Raw genomic sequence first — 14,730 nt, 5'->3', positions numbered from 1 at the left:
ATCATTAAGTTGCAGTGCACAAGTGATTAACTCTAATTCTATAAGTTTAAAAAAAAACTACTACATTTTCTTGCTTATTAACATTCCAATATATTGCATAATTAAAATTCAAAGCTTTGTTTATGCACTTGAGCATTTATAGCAGCTAGTTTTGACATGTGCTGAACCATGTTTTAGTTTTATAGGACGTTGGGAAAGAAAGGTAAACTCCTTCCTGATAGAAATGATCTACATAGGTTTTGATATTCTCTACACAGTTTCTTTATACATTTTCTGCGTGAGGTACCCTTTCTCTGTGGCTGGCCTACCCCACCTACTACATAGTCTGTAACCCAAATGCCTCTAAGTAATTCAAGCTGCTTTATTAACCTGAGCCATTCCTTTCTGTGTATAGTAAATTGACTGCCAGGTGGCTACCAGCCAAACCTTCCTGAGTTACAGACCCCCAGTCTCCAGTCTTGTTGAAGACTCAGCTGTCGGATTATTTCTAGGGCTGATGCATTTTCCAGTGTGCTTTCTATTCTGTTTGATTCAGAAATGAGAAGAACAAATTCTCAAAATCAGGCTCTCTGTACTTATTTTAGCTAACCAATTTGTTCCCTTAAACTTTGTTTCTGGATTGCATAGTGCTCCACACATAGATACTGAAATACATGGCTGTCGTTTAGACCACCATCCCCCCCAAGCTCACCCCGCACCCCCGCCAAAACACTTTCAGGGCACTTACAGTCTATACACTAGCCTTTCTAATCACTCCATCTTCCATCCCACCCTACCCAGGCTCTTAGGTCACTGTAGGTCTCCTTCCATTCCCTAGCCCACCTATTACAATGGTCAACCACTAACTATTCTTATAAATACCTTGACTTCTGCATGACCTTCGGCTAAGTGCCCAGAGCCCTGGATTTCTCCACCAGCGCACTTGGAGATGGTGCCCTTGGGATTCAAAGCTTTCTGGGGAAGATCGTGTGACTCCATTAACATACCCCACTACAAAGTCATGCTATCCAACCTGTCTGGACCCCCAGTGTTACTCTGCTGTCTTCCTCCACCTCCCTTATTGCATTCCCCGGAGTCTCTTAATACCTCTCTCCTCTCCTCTAAGAAAAGTAAGGGCATCAAGACTGAGTACTTCATCTTTTTATTCTCTTTCTATACCTCAGTACTTACCTTCTTTCCTCCATTGTCTCAGCAATGTCTCTAATACCAAGCCTTACTGGTTTGCCATCTCGGGGAAAAAAATGGGTAATTGCTACTGACTCTGATAACCCTGTTGCTACTATTCGGTTGTTCTTCCTTTACAGCCTAATTTCTTGCTCTAAGAAACAGTCTTGGCCAACTTCTGTTACCTGGCTTTTTTTTTTTTTTAAGATTTTATTTATTTATTCATGAGATACACAGAGAGAGGCAGAGACACCGGCAGAGGGAGAAGCAGGCTCCCTGTGGGGAGCCCAATGTGGGACTCACTCCTAGGACCCCAGGATCATGACCTGAGCTGAAGGCAGATGCTCAACTACTGAGCCACCCAGGTGCCCCTGTTACCTGGCTTTTGCCTCCATCAACTAAACTGGAAATTACTCTCCAGTTAACCATTGATGAGCCATTGGCCAACTTCCAAAGGCCCTCACCTGCCATTTCTTTTTTTTTTTTTAAATTTCCTTCTTATTATTCCTCTTCTTGTTTATAGTCCTTTCCTTAGCAATCAAATCCCTTCCTTACTTCCCAGAAGACTCCTTGTGTGTTCCCATAGGTCTTTGCACCTTCACAAATTTTATTCATTTTGTTTTTTCCACCTAAAACATGTGCCTTCCTTGTCTATGCCTCTTAAAAATTTTACCATTCTTAAAGGCCCTATTCAAATGGCTACTCACTTATGAAATGTTCCAGATCATTTAAACCAAAAGTGGCCTTTCCATATTTTGAAGAGCAGAATGGATTTGGGCATGAGGGAAGGGCTTCAACACCTTTTTTCTTATGTCTGGAGTGTTTAATACACAGAACAAAAAAAGTCGGGTTATAAAATATTTTGTACCATCGAATATAAATTTTTATTTTAAGGTGTGTTTAGAAAAAGAGTACATCAAAATGTTCATTCTTAGCTTCAGGTAATGACTTTATGAGTGATTATTCAATATTTTTCTGTGTTTTTTTTATGGAGCTTTTCCTTATTTTTACATAAAGCATGCATTATTATAGAAATCAGAAAACAATGATTAAAGAGATACAAGGTCTAGTTATATAAAGGTCAATTACGACCTGTTACTGGCTTTTACTAGTGGGTGAGGCTTCCTGGCATAAGTACTACAGTACCTTTTTCAATTACTCTTCCTCATCCACCTCCTCTGTGCTTCCACTCCCACAGCCACATCTCCAGTACCCTCCACTGTCACCTCTTCTCTTCCACCTGTCAAGGTAACAGCCAAAGTACTGATCCCAGTGGACCACAAGGAACTTGCAAGTCCAGCAGATCAATCCCTGCCCTTATGCTTCTATGTACTTCCTTTTGTTCTCAAGCTTCACAGCTTGGTAGGCAGCCAGACTACTTTTAATTTAGAACAGGGACCTGGGATCCCTGGGTGGCGCAGTGGTTTAGTGCCTGTCTTTGGCCCAGGGCGCGATCCTGGAGACCCAGGATCGAATCCCACGTCGGGCTCCCGGTGCATGGAGCCTGCTTCTCCCTCTGCCTGTGTCTCTGCCTCTCTCTCTCTCTCATTCTGTGTGACTATCATAAATAAATAAAAATTAAAAAAAAAAATAGAACAGGGACCTGGGTTGATCCTGGAGAAAGCAAAATTCCCAACAACTTGGAATTTTTGCCTTGTAATGTTAAAAACAGTTTTCAGTTTTGCTATAATTCTGGATATGACATCACTGTGTGTTACTCATTTTATGCCATGAAACTGACTTTATTTAATCCTTTCCTATCAAATACTCTGGGATATCATGTCATTTCTTGCTCCGCTGCTGTCACAACAGTAGTGAATCTGGTTCCAGCAACTAAGGGGAATCCCTCCACACCATACCTTCACACTATTCACTGCAGTGGCAGATACTAGAACAGCTTTTTAAATAGCCATTTTGTTCCATCTTACAGTGTACTGTTTGGTTTTGTTTGCTTTAATTTTTTTTTAATTTTTGCCAACGTTTGCTTTAAAGTGATACCTCCTTGGGGCCCTTATGGGGCCTTATGTTGGCCTTCAGCTCTGATCATAATCCTAGGGTACTGAGATCAAGCTCTACATCAGGTTCCTTGCTCTTCAGGGAGTCCACTACTCTCCGTCTGCCCTGTCCCATCACTCGTGCTCTTTGTCTCTCTGTCTCAAATGAATAAGTAAAATCTTAAGAAAAAAATAAAAATAAAGTAATATCTGATTTATAAAATTCAAATACCCACTTATTAAAAGTTAATACTTTGAGGCAGTAATCTCATTCTACAAAAAACATCAGTCATTATTACAGGTATGTTGTGATGAAAAAGAAGAATTTTTTAAAAGTAAGTTTGTTTGTTTGTTTATTATAATCTCTACAGCCAGCATGGGGCTTGAACTCACAACCTTGAGATCAAGAGTTGCATGCTTCTCCAACTGAGCCAGCCAGGTGCCCTGAAAGAATTTTTATAGTATAAGGAAATACTGAATTTGATCTGAAGTCATGGGTATCAGAGCAATCACAATATATCATACAGTCTGTGTTATCTCAAAGCCCTCACCCTCCCAACTATGTTTTGTTTTTTTTCCTCATCACTGAATTCTGCTATATTTTCTAGATTTACAAAGTTTTCAGCAGAAAGGGACCAGTTATTATTGCCCAGCACAGTGAGTTAAAAAGACTTTCCCAAAGCCATTATAAAAATTCTGGAATAATAAGAATACAAAATAGACTCTAGAAACTTTCAGTATGAAACCACAACAAAAGCAAGAAACAAATGACAAGACACTGTGAAAGGAAGGAGATATAGACTCCCTTAGAATTCTTAATAAGCATCACAATTGAGTACATATTGGTGTCACTGAGTTGACACCTAATAAGACAGGTTAATTTCACCAGTAAGTATTTGAATCATTTTGAGAAGATAGTGGTGTGGCCCTTCAAGGAATCAGTGCCTACTATGCTTAGTCCCCAGACTCTAGAGAGGCTGAGGACTAACTAGATCACATACTGTTGACATTAGCAGTCCTGTCATTGATAACAACAAAAGAACAAGGGACACCTGGGTGACTCAGCGATTGAATGTCTGCCTTTGGCTCAGGTCGTGATCCCCGGGTCCTGGGATCGAGTCCTACATCGGGCTCCCCACAGGAAGCCTGCTTCTCCCCCTGCCTGTGTCTCTGCCTCTCTCTGTGTCTCTCATAAATAACTAAATAGAATCTTTTAAAAACAAAAACAAAAGAACATCTCCAGACCTTCTCACTATAACCTCTTGCTTGTCCGAGAAACATTCCAGACCTTAGCAAGCAGAACTGTAGAAAGTGCCTTACTCACTGGGAAAACAATAAAAGGAAGGGTCAAGTATAAAGCTTTTCTTTTGTTTTTGGTTTTTTTTTTTTTTAAGTAATCTATACACCCAGTGTGAGACTCGAACTCACAACCAAGATCAAGAGTCAGATACTCTACCAACTGAGTTAGCCAGGTGCCCCAAACCTATAGCCTTCCGAATACCAAGGGTAGCAATAGCATATTTTATGGTACACTGGTTTCATTCTGCTTTGAGGGCTCTATCAAAGTATTAGAATTGGCCACTTACCTATAATAGCCACAAGTTTGCTCCCTCTGGCTTTATTTGTGATTTTCTAATTTCTTCATTGTAAATAGATAGACTGTCTTAACTATATAATTAGTTAAATATATTCTAAAGTCTTTGTTTCTGGTAGAATATGGAGACGTTTCATTATCAGACATCTCTTTTCCTTTTCCAACTGACCTCTTAAATAGCTATGGAAGGGAACTGCTTGGGAATAACACTTTTGCACAGCAAGCTCTAGGGGCTCTTTGAAGATATCTTTAAGGTCACCAAATGTAGTTTCAAAATACAGCAGCTAATCATAGGGTTGGAAAAAAATGGGGGCATTTTAACTAGGGCCATTTCTTTTTATAAGGCAACTTCATTGTGGGAAAATTTCCTAAGAGGTAGTAGACATTGTGGATTCAAAGACAATTATATTATTAAGGTAGAATTATCTTCCACCTCTTTTGCATTTAGAGAAATTGCTAACCTTTGTTTTTTCTGTCAGTGGAGAAGAACTAAAATCAAGTATCACTGTATTTCAATCTGTAATGCCGTAAGGAAGGAGCTAGATCTCCACATGCCATAACAGACAGAAACCTGACAAATTTGGGGTTAACATGCAAAAGAATTGCCTGACAGAGAATGTGTAATATAAAGCTCAGTGTTCCAGTGCTCTTCCATCAGAAGTCTAGGCCCAGTTCTTTCTATAATGTGTTGCTAAGGGAGAATATGAAATTTCCTCTCCTGCAGGTCCTTACAAACAGATTAAATTCTGCTTCAGCTCTCCTGATACACCACCCCAAAGCTGATTTCTCTTACATTGCAGCCTTTTCAAACAGACTTAGATTTTGCCTGATTTAAGGATAAAGGAAGGAAATGGGATTGATTTCCAACTTCTTGCATATTTACAAGGCCAGACCTTCTAAGTCTTGAATCCCAACCAACTGGAAGCAGTTTTTCCCTCTTTGTGTTCTTAACAGCCCTTCTTCGCATTTCTCCTTAAACCCTAATAATCTGTTTTGTTAATTGTCTATTCCTTTATCTCACCCCCTAGATCATAAGGCCCTAAGGAGCTGTTTATTCATTTTTGCGTGTCATCTGCTTCAAAACTATTCTACTTAATTATGGTGGTGGTCCTCCCCGTCTGCCTCCCCTTCCCCCAGTGCATGCTACTGCCCAGGCTGGTTGTTTTTTGTTTTGTTTTGTTTTTCTCTGCTCTCCCTCCCCATAAATAAAGATCTGTCTGTCTACCCTCACAAACCGAAACATTGCTTAAGGTTTCCAGAAGGCCTCTTCTAATGAAGCGAAGATTCCTACCCACTCTTCTTGTTCCATCTCCTTGACTACCAGCACCAATCTTTGACTCTCTTCCTTTTTCTTTGTTGTTGTCCAAGGTATTATTTTTCCACCCACGATCTCCCCACCCTCATAGAAAACAAAGGGTGTGCTGTTGAGAAGGATTTCACAGATGGGCCGTGGAAGGGAAGGTTTCAAAGTCCACTTTAAAAGCTGGTCAGGGAGCCTGTTGGGTGCCTGGTCATCATCCCCTGTGCTCAGGTGGATGCCCTTTGCCCTGATGCATGTTACTCAGTGTAGGAAGGAGATAGCAACAGGAAGGAGAGGGTTGGAAGGCAGTAGAAGCATGTGCTGTCTCACAGATGCCGGAGATAGCAGGAGACCCAGGCTGTTGACCATTTACATATTCTCATTACTGATAGATGATGGCACCCTTCCTTCAGGTCATTATATTCTTAGAATATTACCTCAAGGGATCCTAGGGGGCTCAGTCGGTTGAGCATCCAACTCTTGATTTCGGCTGGGGTCATGGGATCGAGCTCCAGGTTGGGTTCCCTGCTAAGGGAGGTTCTGCTTCTCTCCTTCTCCCTCTGCCCCTACCCCCTACTGTGCTCTCTCCCTCAAATAGATGAATAAATCTCTGAAAAATAAGGGTACATATTCTTAGATAAAATGAGTGCCTTGTCTCTGACTTAATATTCATACTGAATTAGAGTCTCTTTCTTATTAATAATGGAGATGAAGTCTCTCGTACTTTTTTTTAGCTTTATTAGGAGACAGAATGAATTTTAAGGAGATGCCAGACCCGGAATGCATCTGTGTTCCTGCTCTGTACGTGAGACACTGAACATAGCAGCAGTGTGAGAGGGGCAGAAATGAGAGGAGGGATGCACGACCATTGAGGATTGCTGAGTGCCCCGCCCCCCCGGATGCCATGTGGTACACTAGGGAGTGGGTAATGTACCGAAATCATCCTTAACTCCCCATCAGCTAAACGAGGGGGGCATATTCTTACTTGATAGGTAAAGGAAACCAAGGCCCACAGTCCCAGAGCCGAGGCTGAAGCCAAGATTCAGATTTGGCCCTGACTCCCAACACCCTGACCTTGCTTTAGAAAACATCACTGTTAGAGAGGACTTGCACAGTTGCCAATAGATACACTCTAATCTTCCAGGATTAAAAACCGCACAGGTGACTAATGTGATTTACCTTCTGGAATAGTTAATAGAAGCTCAGCGTACTATGTGCTGATCCTCCTGAAGGATTTTTTTCAGCATGAAAAATCTCCATGGTTGTCTTAGAACTTTTCTTTCTGCTTTCCTCTCAGTTCAAGTTTCTTTATTATGTAAACAAAGTAGAACAATTTAGGGCAAAGACTCCTTCCACCTGTGGCATATGTCTCCCAGACGTGTTCTCTCACCCAGAGAGCTGGTACCTTCCAAAAACACTAAAATTCACTTAACTTTCTTTCTTTTTTTTCTTTTTTTTTTTTTTAAGAAAAGCAAGATCCTATTTCCAAAATGACTCTTAAACTCTTCTCCAAACTTCATTGTGAAGGAAATGAAACTATTAAAAGACCATTGCTCTGTAATTCAGGAAATTGAATCAACTTGTTTGGAACTGTAAGCAGGGCAGGGCTGGAGCTGTGCTGAACCGGGTACCGTGAGTCGGAACAGTACCCAGCTCCATGGGGGCTTTACTGTTCAGAGGAGCCCGGAGCTGCCTCTTCCCAGTACCCGGCAGTTCCTCAAGGGCCTACTCTTCTTTGCTACCTAAAACCACAGTTCCCTGTACAGATGAGACTGTTTTGGTACCAGCATTGCAGGAGATTTCTTTTTTTTTACCCTACCTAGATTTTCATGACGTTCCTATATTTATGGAATGAAACATTTCTTTTTAATAAGTAAAAGAGTCTCAGATCCTAAGCATTAAGAATTTCTGCAGGTAAATATTAATTATGGAGTTCAGATGATGGGTACATGGGTTTCATTATACTGTTGTCTCAGTTATTAGCATATATTTACATCTTTTTCCATTAACGATTAAAATATTTTTACAGTTCTGCAGATGAACTTAATTCACGTTTTCCACGTTCTTCCCATATTGCTACCCCCAAAAAGCGTAATCTTTCTTCCCCATACCACCCAGTCCCCATACTGATTTAACACTGTAGGCGAATGTAAGCACATTGGACAATGAAATAAAGGGAAGAGAGGGAGACTGTATTTGGGCTCAAGGGCCCTGAACTGCTACTTCTTAGAATAATAAAGTCCAAGGCAGGTATAGCCATCACTCACATTTTAGGTTCTCGATTGCTCTTGTACCAGTCATGAATTGCTGCAGACCAAGTAAGAAATTACATGTCATTTTTTCCCCCTAAAGAACATTAAATCAAGCTCTAAACGTTCATTACCAGGGTTTTCAGGTATTGAAATATCAATGATTACAGGCCCTGCCCTTTTTTAAAAAAATTATCCAAAAAAAAGAAGAAAAAAGAAAATTTATCCAAAGCTTTTAAATAAAGCAACGAGATTACTACATGCCTTTTCAATGTCAGACTAGAATATCGTCCAACCAGCCCTTCTAAAGATCCTCAGTGTTCTGGGCTCTCCACCTGTCTATGCTCTCCACCTGTGGCTATCAAGCAACTAAACTGTGGCTAGTGCCACTGAAGAATTGTGCTGTAAAAGTAAAAAGCACTAGATTTTGATGACTTACAACAAAAAGTAAACTTCAGCAATTTTATATTTGTAGAAGTTGAGATAAATGTAGATATACTGGTTAAAATATTTTATTAAGGGGCACCTGGTTGGCTCAGTAGGTTAAGCTGCTGCCTTTGGCTCAGGTCATGATCCCTAGGTCCTGAGATTGAGCCCTGCGTCTGGCTCCCTGCTCAGTGGGGAGTCTGCTTCTTCCTGTCTCTCTGCTCCTCCCCATCCCCCAGGCCTCACTCATGCTCTTGTGCACTCTCTTTGTGAAATAAATATATAAAAATCTTTTTAAGATGAGAATATTTTATTAAAATTAATTTTACCAAGAGTTTTTTGTTTTTTACTTTAAAAAAAAAGCCAGGGAGTGATGGTCTACTTGAGGATTCTCTCTCTTTCTCTCCTTTTGCCCCTCCCCCTGCTTGCTCATGCACGTGCACACTTTCTCTCTCTTTCTCTCTCTCTCTCTTTCTCTCTCCCTCTCCCCACCTTCTCCCTTCCCCCAAAAAAAATCTTTAAAAAAAGACTACTGGGATCCCTGGGTGGCGCAGCGGTTTAGTGCCTGCCTTTGGCCCAGGGCACGATCCTGGAGACCCGGGATCGAATCCCACGTCGGCTCCCGGTGCATGGAGCCTGCTTCTCCCTCTGCCTGTGTCTCTGCCTCTCTCTCTCATTCTGTGTGACTGTCATAAATAAATAAATAAATAAATAATTGATTAATTGATTAATTAATTTTAAAAAAGACTACTAATCATATTGATACAATGATATAAAGGATATAAATTTCAAAGTGTTACTCTGTGAACTATTTTAAATGTATATTTAGAATTAGGCTTCACTGAATTGTCTTCCTCAAAAGGATGATGAAAAGGAAGTGAAAATAGTGAATAACACTGACACTGAAGTACATTTTTTTCTCACATATTTATTTGCTCATATATTTTTCTAAATAAAAGCAGAGTAACTGCAGTGTTTTAAATTCCAGACCTCATCCCCAAAGAAAACTTTACAAAGTTCTTATTCCCACCTCTGGACCCACAGAAATATCTTGCCCTATACCATGGAGCATGTGCTGTTGTCCTACTGCCATCCATAAAGATGAGGGGTTTTGTGTAAAGCATAACAGAAGCCATTTTGGCAGAAGTGGTACCACTGTTTCCAGGTACACAGACCCCCTGTTTTTGGCCTTCTTGAACACTTGCTTTGCTAACCCTTTTGAAATAGCATTAGAGATGGGCTAACCAATAAAAATCAGTTATACATCATTCCATTTGGCTATTTTTTTGTTCATCTGTTTGCTCACTGTTGAGACTCTAAGGAGGCAAGACATTATTAGAGAGGAATGTAGAAGACCAGAGTTCTTAAGCTTCAGATCTCATAGCTCCCAAAATAAATAAGTACTACAGAGCTGTATTCTTGGCAAAAGAGAACATCCAGACATAGTAAAGTCCATTTTTCTTCACCTTTACCCCTTTCTCTTTTGCATCTAGGGATTTGGAAAACTGCTTTAACAATGAATTATGAGGCATGATGTTTTATTTTATTAGGTTGGAATGAAATACAGAAACCTAATCCTGAAACCTGGGGGATCTCTGGACGGCATGGACATGCTCCAGAATTTCTTGAAACGTGAGCCAAACCAGAAAGCGTTCCTAATGAGTAGAGGCCTGCATGCTCCTTAAACTGGGGATCTTTGGTAGCAGTCCATGTCTGGAGGAGAAGTTGACATCACTATGTGTCACTGGCCTGAAAACTGAAGGGAGTTTTGCAAATGAAAGTTTAGATTTCTATTGACTGCCTTTTGTTTTTCGATTTGAAAAATTTTGCAGATGTAAATGGAATTATAAATACCATGACCTAAGAAAATACCCATTAGAAAATAATTGTACTATAAAATTTCATAAAAATGGATTTGATTTCTTTTTATAAAAGTTTCATATGAATGTAATTTGATTTTTTACTACTGTAATCTAGATAATGTAAGAGGGCTAAGAATTTTTTAATTGAATCATATACATTATATAATTTGATCCTTCTTATATCTTAAAGTTTTGTACTTAGGATTTCTGGACTGGTAAATGAATCATCACATTCCTCTGGTAAATATTTTCTTAGAGCCCTGCATCACCTTTGACCCCCTGTCTCACAGTAAAGTGTGACCTCTTTGCCCACATACCTCAGCACCAGGGGAATATGCCTCAGTAATGCATTTATTTTTGTATTTCAGGCATTATGGTTTCTAACTTTCTCCCATACTTAAATTACTTTCTGCCATTGGGGTATATCTTTTCTAAAGTCCTGTCAGAGAGTACCAAAAAAAGTATGAGTTTTAACTGAACTGGCCTAATGTATATTATCTTTTGTATCTTGTGTTAGAGGATTTTTTATCTTATATTAGAGGTTCATTTCCACCTCAGCATGTGAGATGGTCAGTCTTTTGGCATATTTGCCAATTAGAGCACTAAAGCAAGTCCAGGGATTTGTTTCTCTTCTCATGTTCTGATAAGTAGTAGGGACTTTTCCTCCTTCGCTGCCATCTCATCCAAAGTGGCAGGTAAACATATCACAAATGGCGGCATATATAAATAATAATCAGCTAAAGCTGATGTGGGGCAGAAAGAGTTCAGAAACTCCAGAAAAGGAGTGGGTTCTGGACAGAAGTATCTGCGGATAGCTGCTCCAAAGTGTGTGTGTGCTAAAACTCATCCACAGGGAGGAGGCTCCTCATAGCCTATCTTGTCTGGTGATTTTTATTTTAAGTGAACCTTTGGATCTTTTTAACTTTCTTTGCTATGAGTCTTAATTCTACTTCTACAAGCAGACCAGTAAACTCACTGTACTTACTTTTCCCCAGGAGTCTACTCAATAAGGAAACCAAAGCAGGATAATAAAAAAAATTTTTTTAATTAAAAAATCCAAACTTTGAATGTACTCTGATAGGTCTTCCAGTTGTTTTCCATTTCGTATCTGAGGTATGACTTTGCTGGGAGGTACAAAATTACAAATGGATTTTGTACTACATAAACACACACACACACACATACATACACACACACACACATATATATATAATGTTGCATAATAAAATTATAGACAGTGGGAAAAATTAAGAGCTCTAATGGCACAGAAGAAAATTCTAAGATTATTATTGCCAAGCACATATATTAAACATGCACATGAAATCTTACCATCCCTCTGAGACAATTGCCTGGCCCTTCTCTCCCCAAAACTAGTTTTTTTTAACCTTTGATACTTTTCTCATATCTTATCTTTTTCCCCCAGACTGTTCTGTTTTCTAGTTTCAGACAAAAACTCTCTTCAGCTTTTTCTATTGCCTTTCTGTGTGTCTCCTTAACAATAACTTTATAATTTTAAATCTTATTTCACATGGAAAAACAAATACTTGGTGTGAAAAAGGCTGCAGACAATAAAGTTAAATTATTATCCATGAGAACGAGCTCACATTTCTTTCATACTTTAACGTTAAAACTGAAATGCATAAGAAAGCAAAAGCACTATGAAGTTCTTTTTATCTGAAGTCCACATCTGATATTTAAAATCTAGCAAAGCATAGCAATAAATTCAAATACTTATTCTTTAGCATAATTCAAAACTAAGGAGTATTTTTTAGGTGTTTTTGAATATAGCCGTTCATCTATTTTTTCTTTTTTTCTTTTTTTTCTTTTTTTTTTTCCAGATCAGAGCATAGAGTGTTCTTAAAACATTCTGAATGGTGGATAAACTATAAAAATTGTCATTGACCAACATACACTTCAGATTTGTAAACTGAGCAATATATAATAAAATCTCTCTTGATTGTTGATCCAGGAGATTTAGGACCATTTTGGGTTACTACAGAGAAAAGAAAGAAAAGCACGATATTATGCCACCTAACATAGACTTTTTTCCCTTTAGTAGGAATGCTGCATGTTACCTAGATGAATAACTAAAAATTATCTTGAAGAGTTACCACCTGAGCTATTTACATGAATATCTTGCTTTTCTGAAGCTAGTAGGATGAAAGGTAACTATCTGTAGCTCTGTAGAATTGACAAACTGCATTGTGTAAGAAACTAAAATAGAGAAAATATTTTTTTTTAATTTTTAATTGATATGATTTTGTACTTGTTCTTTCCTTAACTAGTAAGGAATGACTTAACTTTCTACTTTTCTCATTTTGCCTTTAGCCTTTGTATAAATTAATCTGTATAGTAATCCTCAGTGGATCAGCTGGTTTGTTTATGACCATTTTTCATTTTTTCCTTTGCTGTCATGCACAGGAAGAATTGTTCATGCTCTGAAGGAATTGAATTAAAATACTAATCCCCCAAATTGGGTTTAGGCATGGTTAACTGAGCCCCTAAAAGTGTTAAAAGAGAAAACCTATTTCATCTGAATAGATACAATGACCAAGGCTTCTTTCTTCCCTCGGCACAACATTATTACAGTTATGTGTCTCACATCTGAAATTGGATAGACCCTCGAAATTGAATATGCCTTCTCTTATGAATGTTTGGTGAGAATAAAAGCAAAAAAAAAATACATGTTTTCATTTTCTTTGAAAAATGGTCAATGTCCAAAGTTTACTTTTTCATTTGTCGTTAATGGAGAAATTTACACAGGCAACAGATCCACCTAAGTACCAACTCTATCAAAGGCAAAGGGTAAAGGTTATAAAATCTAAATACTAGATCATTGTAGCCTTTTCTGACACACCCACAATAAGACTTTTCAGATTTTATCTGAAAAAAAAATATTGAAAATTGCGGTAATGAACAGAACCCGTCACATATCCCTCTCTAGTGAGTGATTTTTGAGTTTTTACTTGGCTGGATTTACCTCAGAGTTACCTCTCCCAATAAAATATAGATCCAGTGCCTCTGGTCCACTGTATATGTACCAGAAAAGGGGAAATGGTGACTATGACACAGGTTCTCTTGTTTCTACTCACATGACCTGGCACCTTATTTCATAGAGCTTGGAAGCTCACCTAAAATTTCACGGCAGTGATAAAATGTCCCTAGGATTTGTCATCAGGGAAACATTTTGGCTTAGACTGGTTTAAAGGTACCATATTCACTGAATCCAGCAAGGTACTCGACATCTCTTTTGAAATCTTTGTGGCCAAGATGGGTAATCAGCCAGGTGGATTCCTGGCTATTGAAACAACCTGAGAGTTGAATAATGATTCACATTAAACTGAAGCCAATTTTCAATCCTTTGAATGAAGACACAAGAAATTCCATAAAAGGTATTATCAAATTTACAGATAGCAGATCTGCAGTGGTTAAATATGATGTATTAAGATGTACAATTATGTCAGTGCTGAGGCAAATTTAAGATAAAATTGTACACATTCCATTGCCACGGCAAATGAAAGGGGAACTTGAGTTGATAGTGGTACTCAAGAAAAAAAAGACGACATTTTTATTTGACCAAATTCCAAATGTTTTTGCCCACAGCACAGCATACCTAGGGAGAGAACAGGAGGAAAGGATGAAAGCTTGGAAGAGTGTGTTGGTGGAAGGTTGTGTCCAGATCAAAAGAATTCCTCTGGACTCAAATGTGCTAGATACTCGGAGCTAGAATATCGTGTTCTGTTCTAGGTGTCACATTTTCAGCAGGCTTTGGCCAAGTATTACAGTGTGTGAAAGACTAGGAACAGGAAGGTGACGACTGTGAAAATATTTCTCAAGAGGAATACACTGAAGAAAGGAAAGTACAGCCTGGAGATAAATTCAGAAATACAAAATGATGGCTGTTTTCAGATCCTTAAGGGTAGGGAGAGAGAATAGGATTATGCTGCATTACTCCAGAAGTCAAAGCTCAGAGAAATGTTTGGAAAATATAAGGAGGTCTTAGTTCAATTATGAGGAGGTGGTTTCTAATAATTATCGGTGACTGCAAATACATTCTGCTGTTAATGAGAATTCAAACAAAGCCTGTGGCTTCAGGAGTGTTCCAGAGGGCATTTCTCCTTTGAGTAGACATTCATGCCAG

The 14,730-nt window shown here is 38.9% G+C and overlaps 1 protein-coding gene across 5 annotated transcripts in view; it reads left to right on the top strand.

Moving 5' to 3' along the window:
* Window positions 1-10,641, top strand: part of NLN (neurolysin) — an 86,363-nt gene extending 75,722 nt beyond the window's left edge. For all 5 annotated transcript variants that reach the window (XM_055332411.1, XM_055332416.1, XM_055332415.1 and 2 more), the window contains one exon: window positions 10,278-10,641. In XM_055332411.1, the coding sequence (XP_055188386.1) occupies window positions 10,278-10,412 (135 nt within the window). In that variant the 3' untranslated portion in view covers window positions 10,413-10,641. The remainder of the gene's footprint in view (window positions 1-10,277) is intronic.
* The last annotated feature ends 4,089 nt before the right edge of the window (window positions 10,642-14,730 follow it).

This window comes from Nyctereutes procyonoides, unplaced genomic scaffold, assembly GCF_905146905.1.
Source record: "Nyctereutes procyonoides isolate TBG_1078 unplaced genomic scaffold, NYPRO_anot_genome, whole genome shotgun sequence".
NCBI lineage: Eukaryota > Metazoa > Chordata > Mammalia > Carnivora > Canidae > Nyctereutes > Nyctereutes procyonoides.
This window is presented reverse-complemented; position numbering and strand designations above follow the sequence as displayed.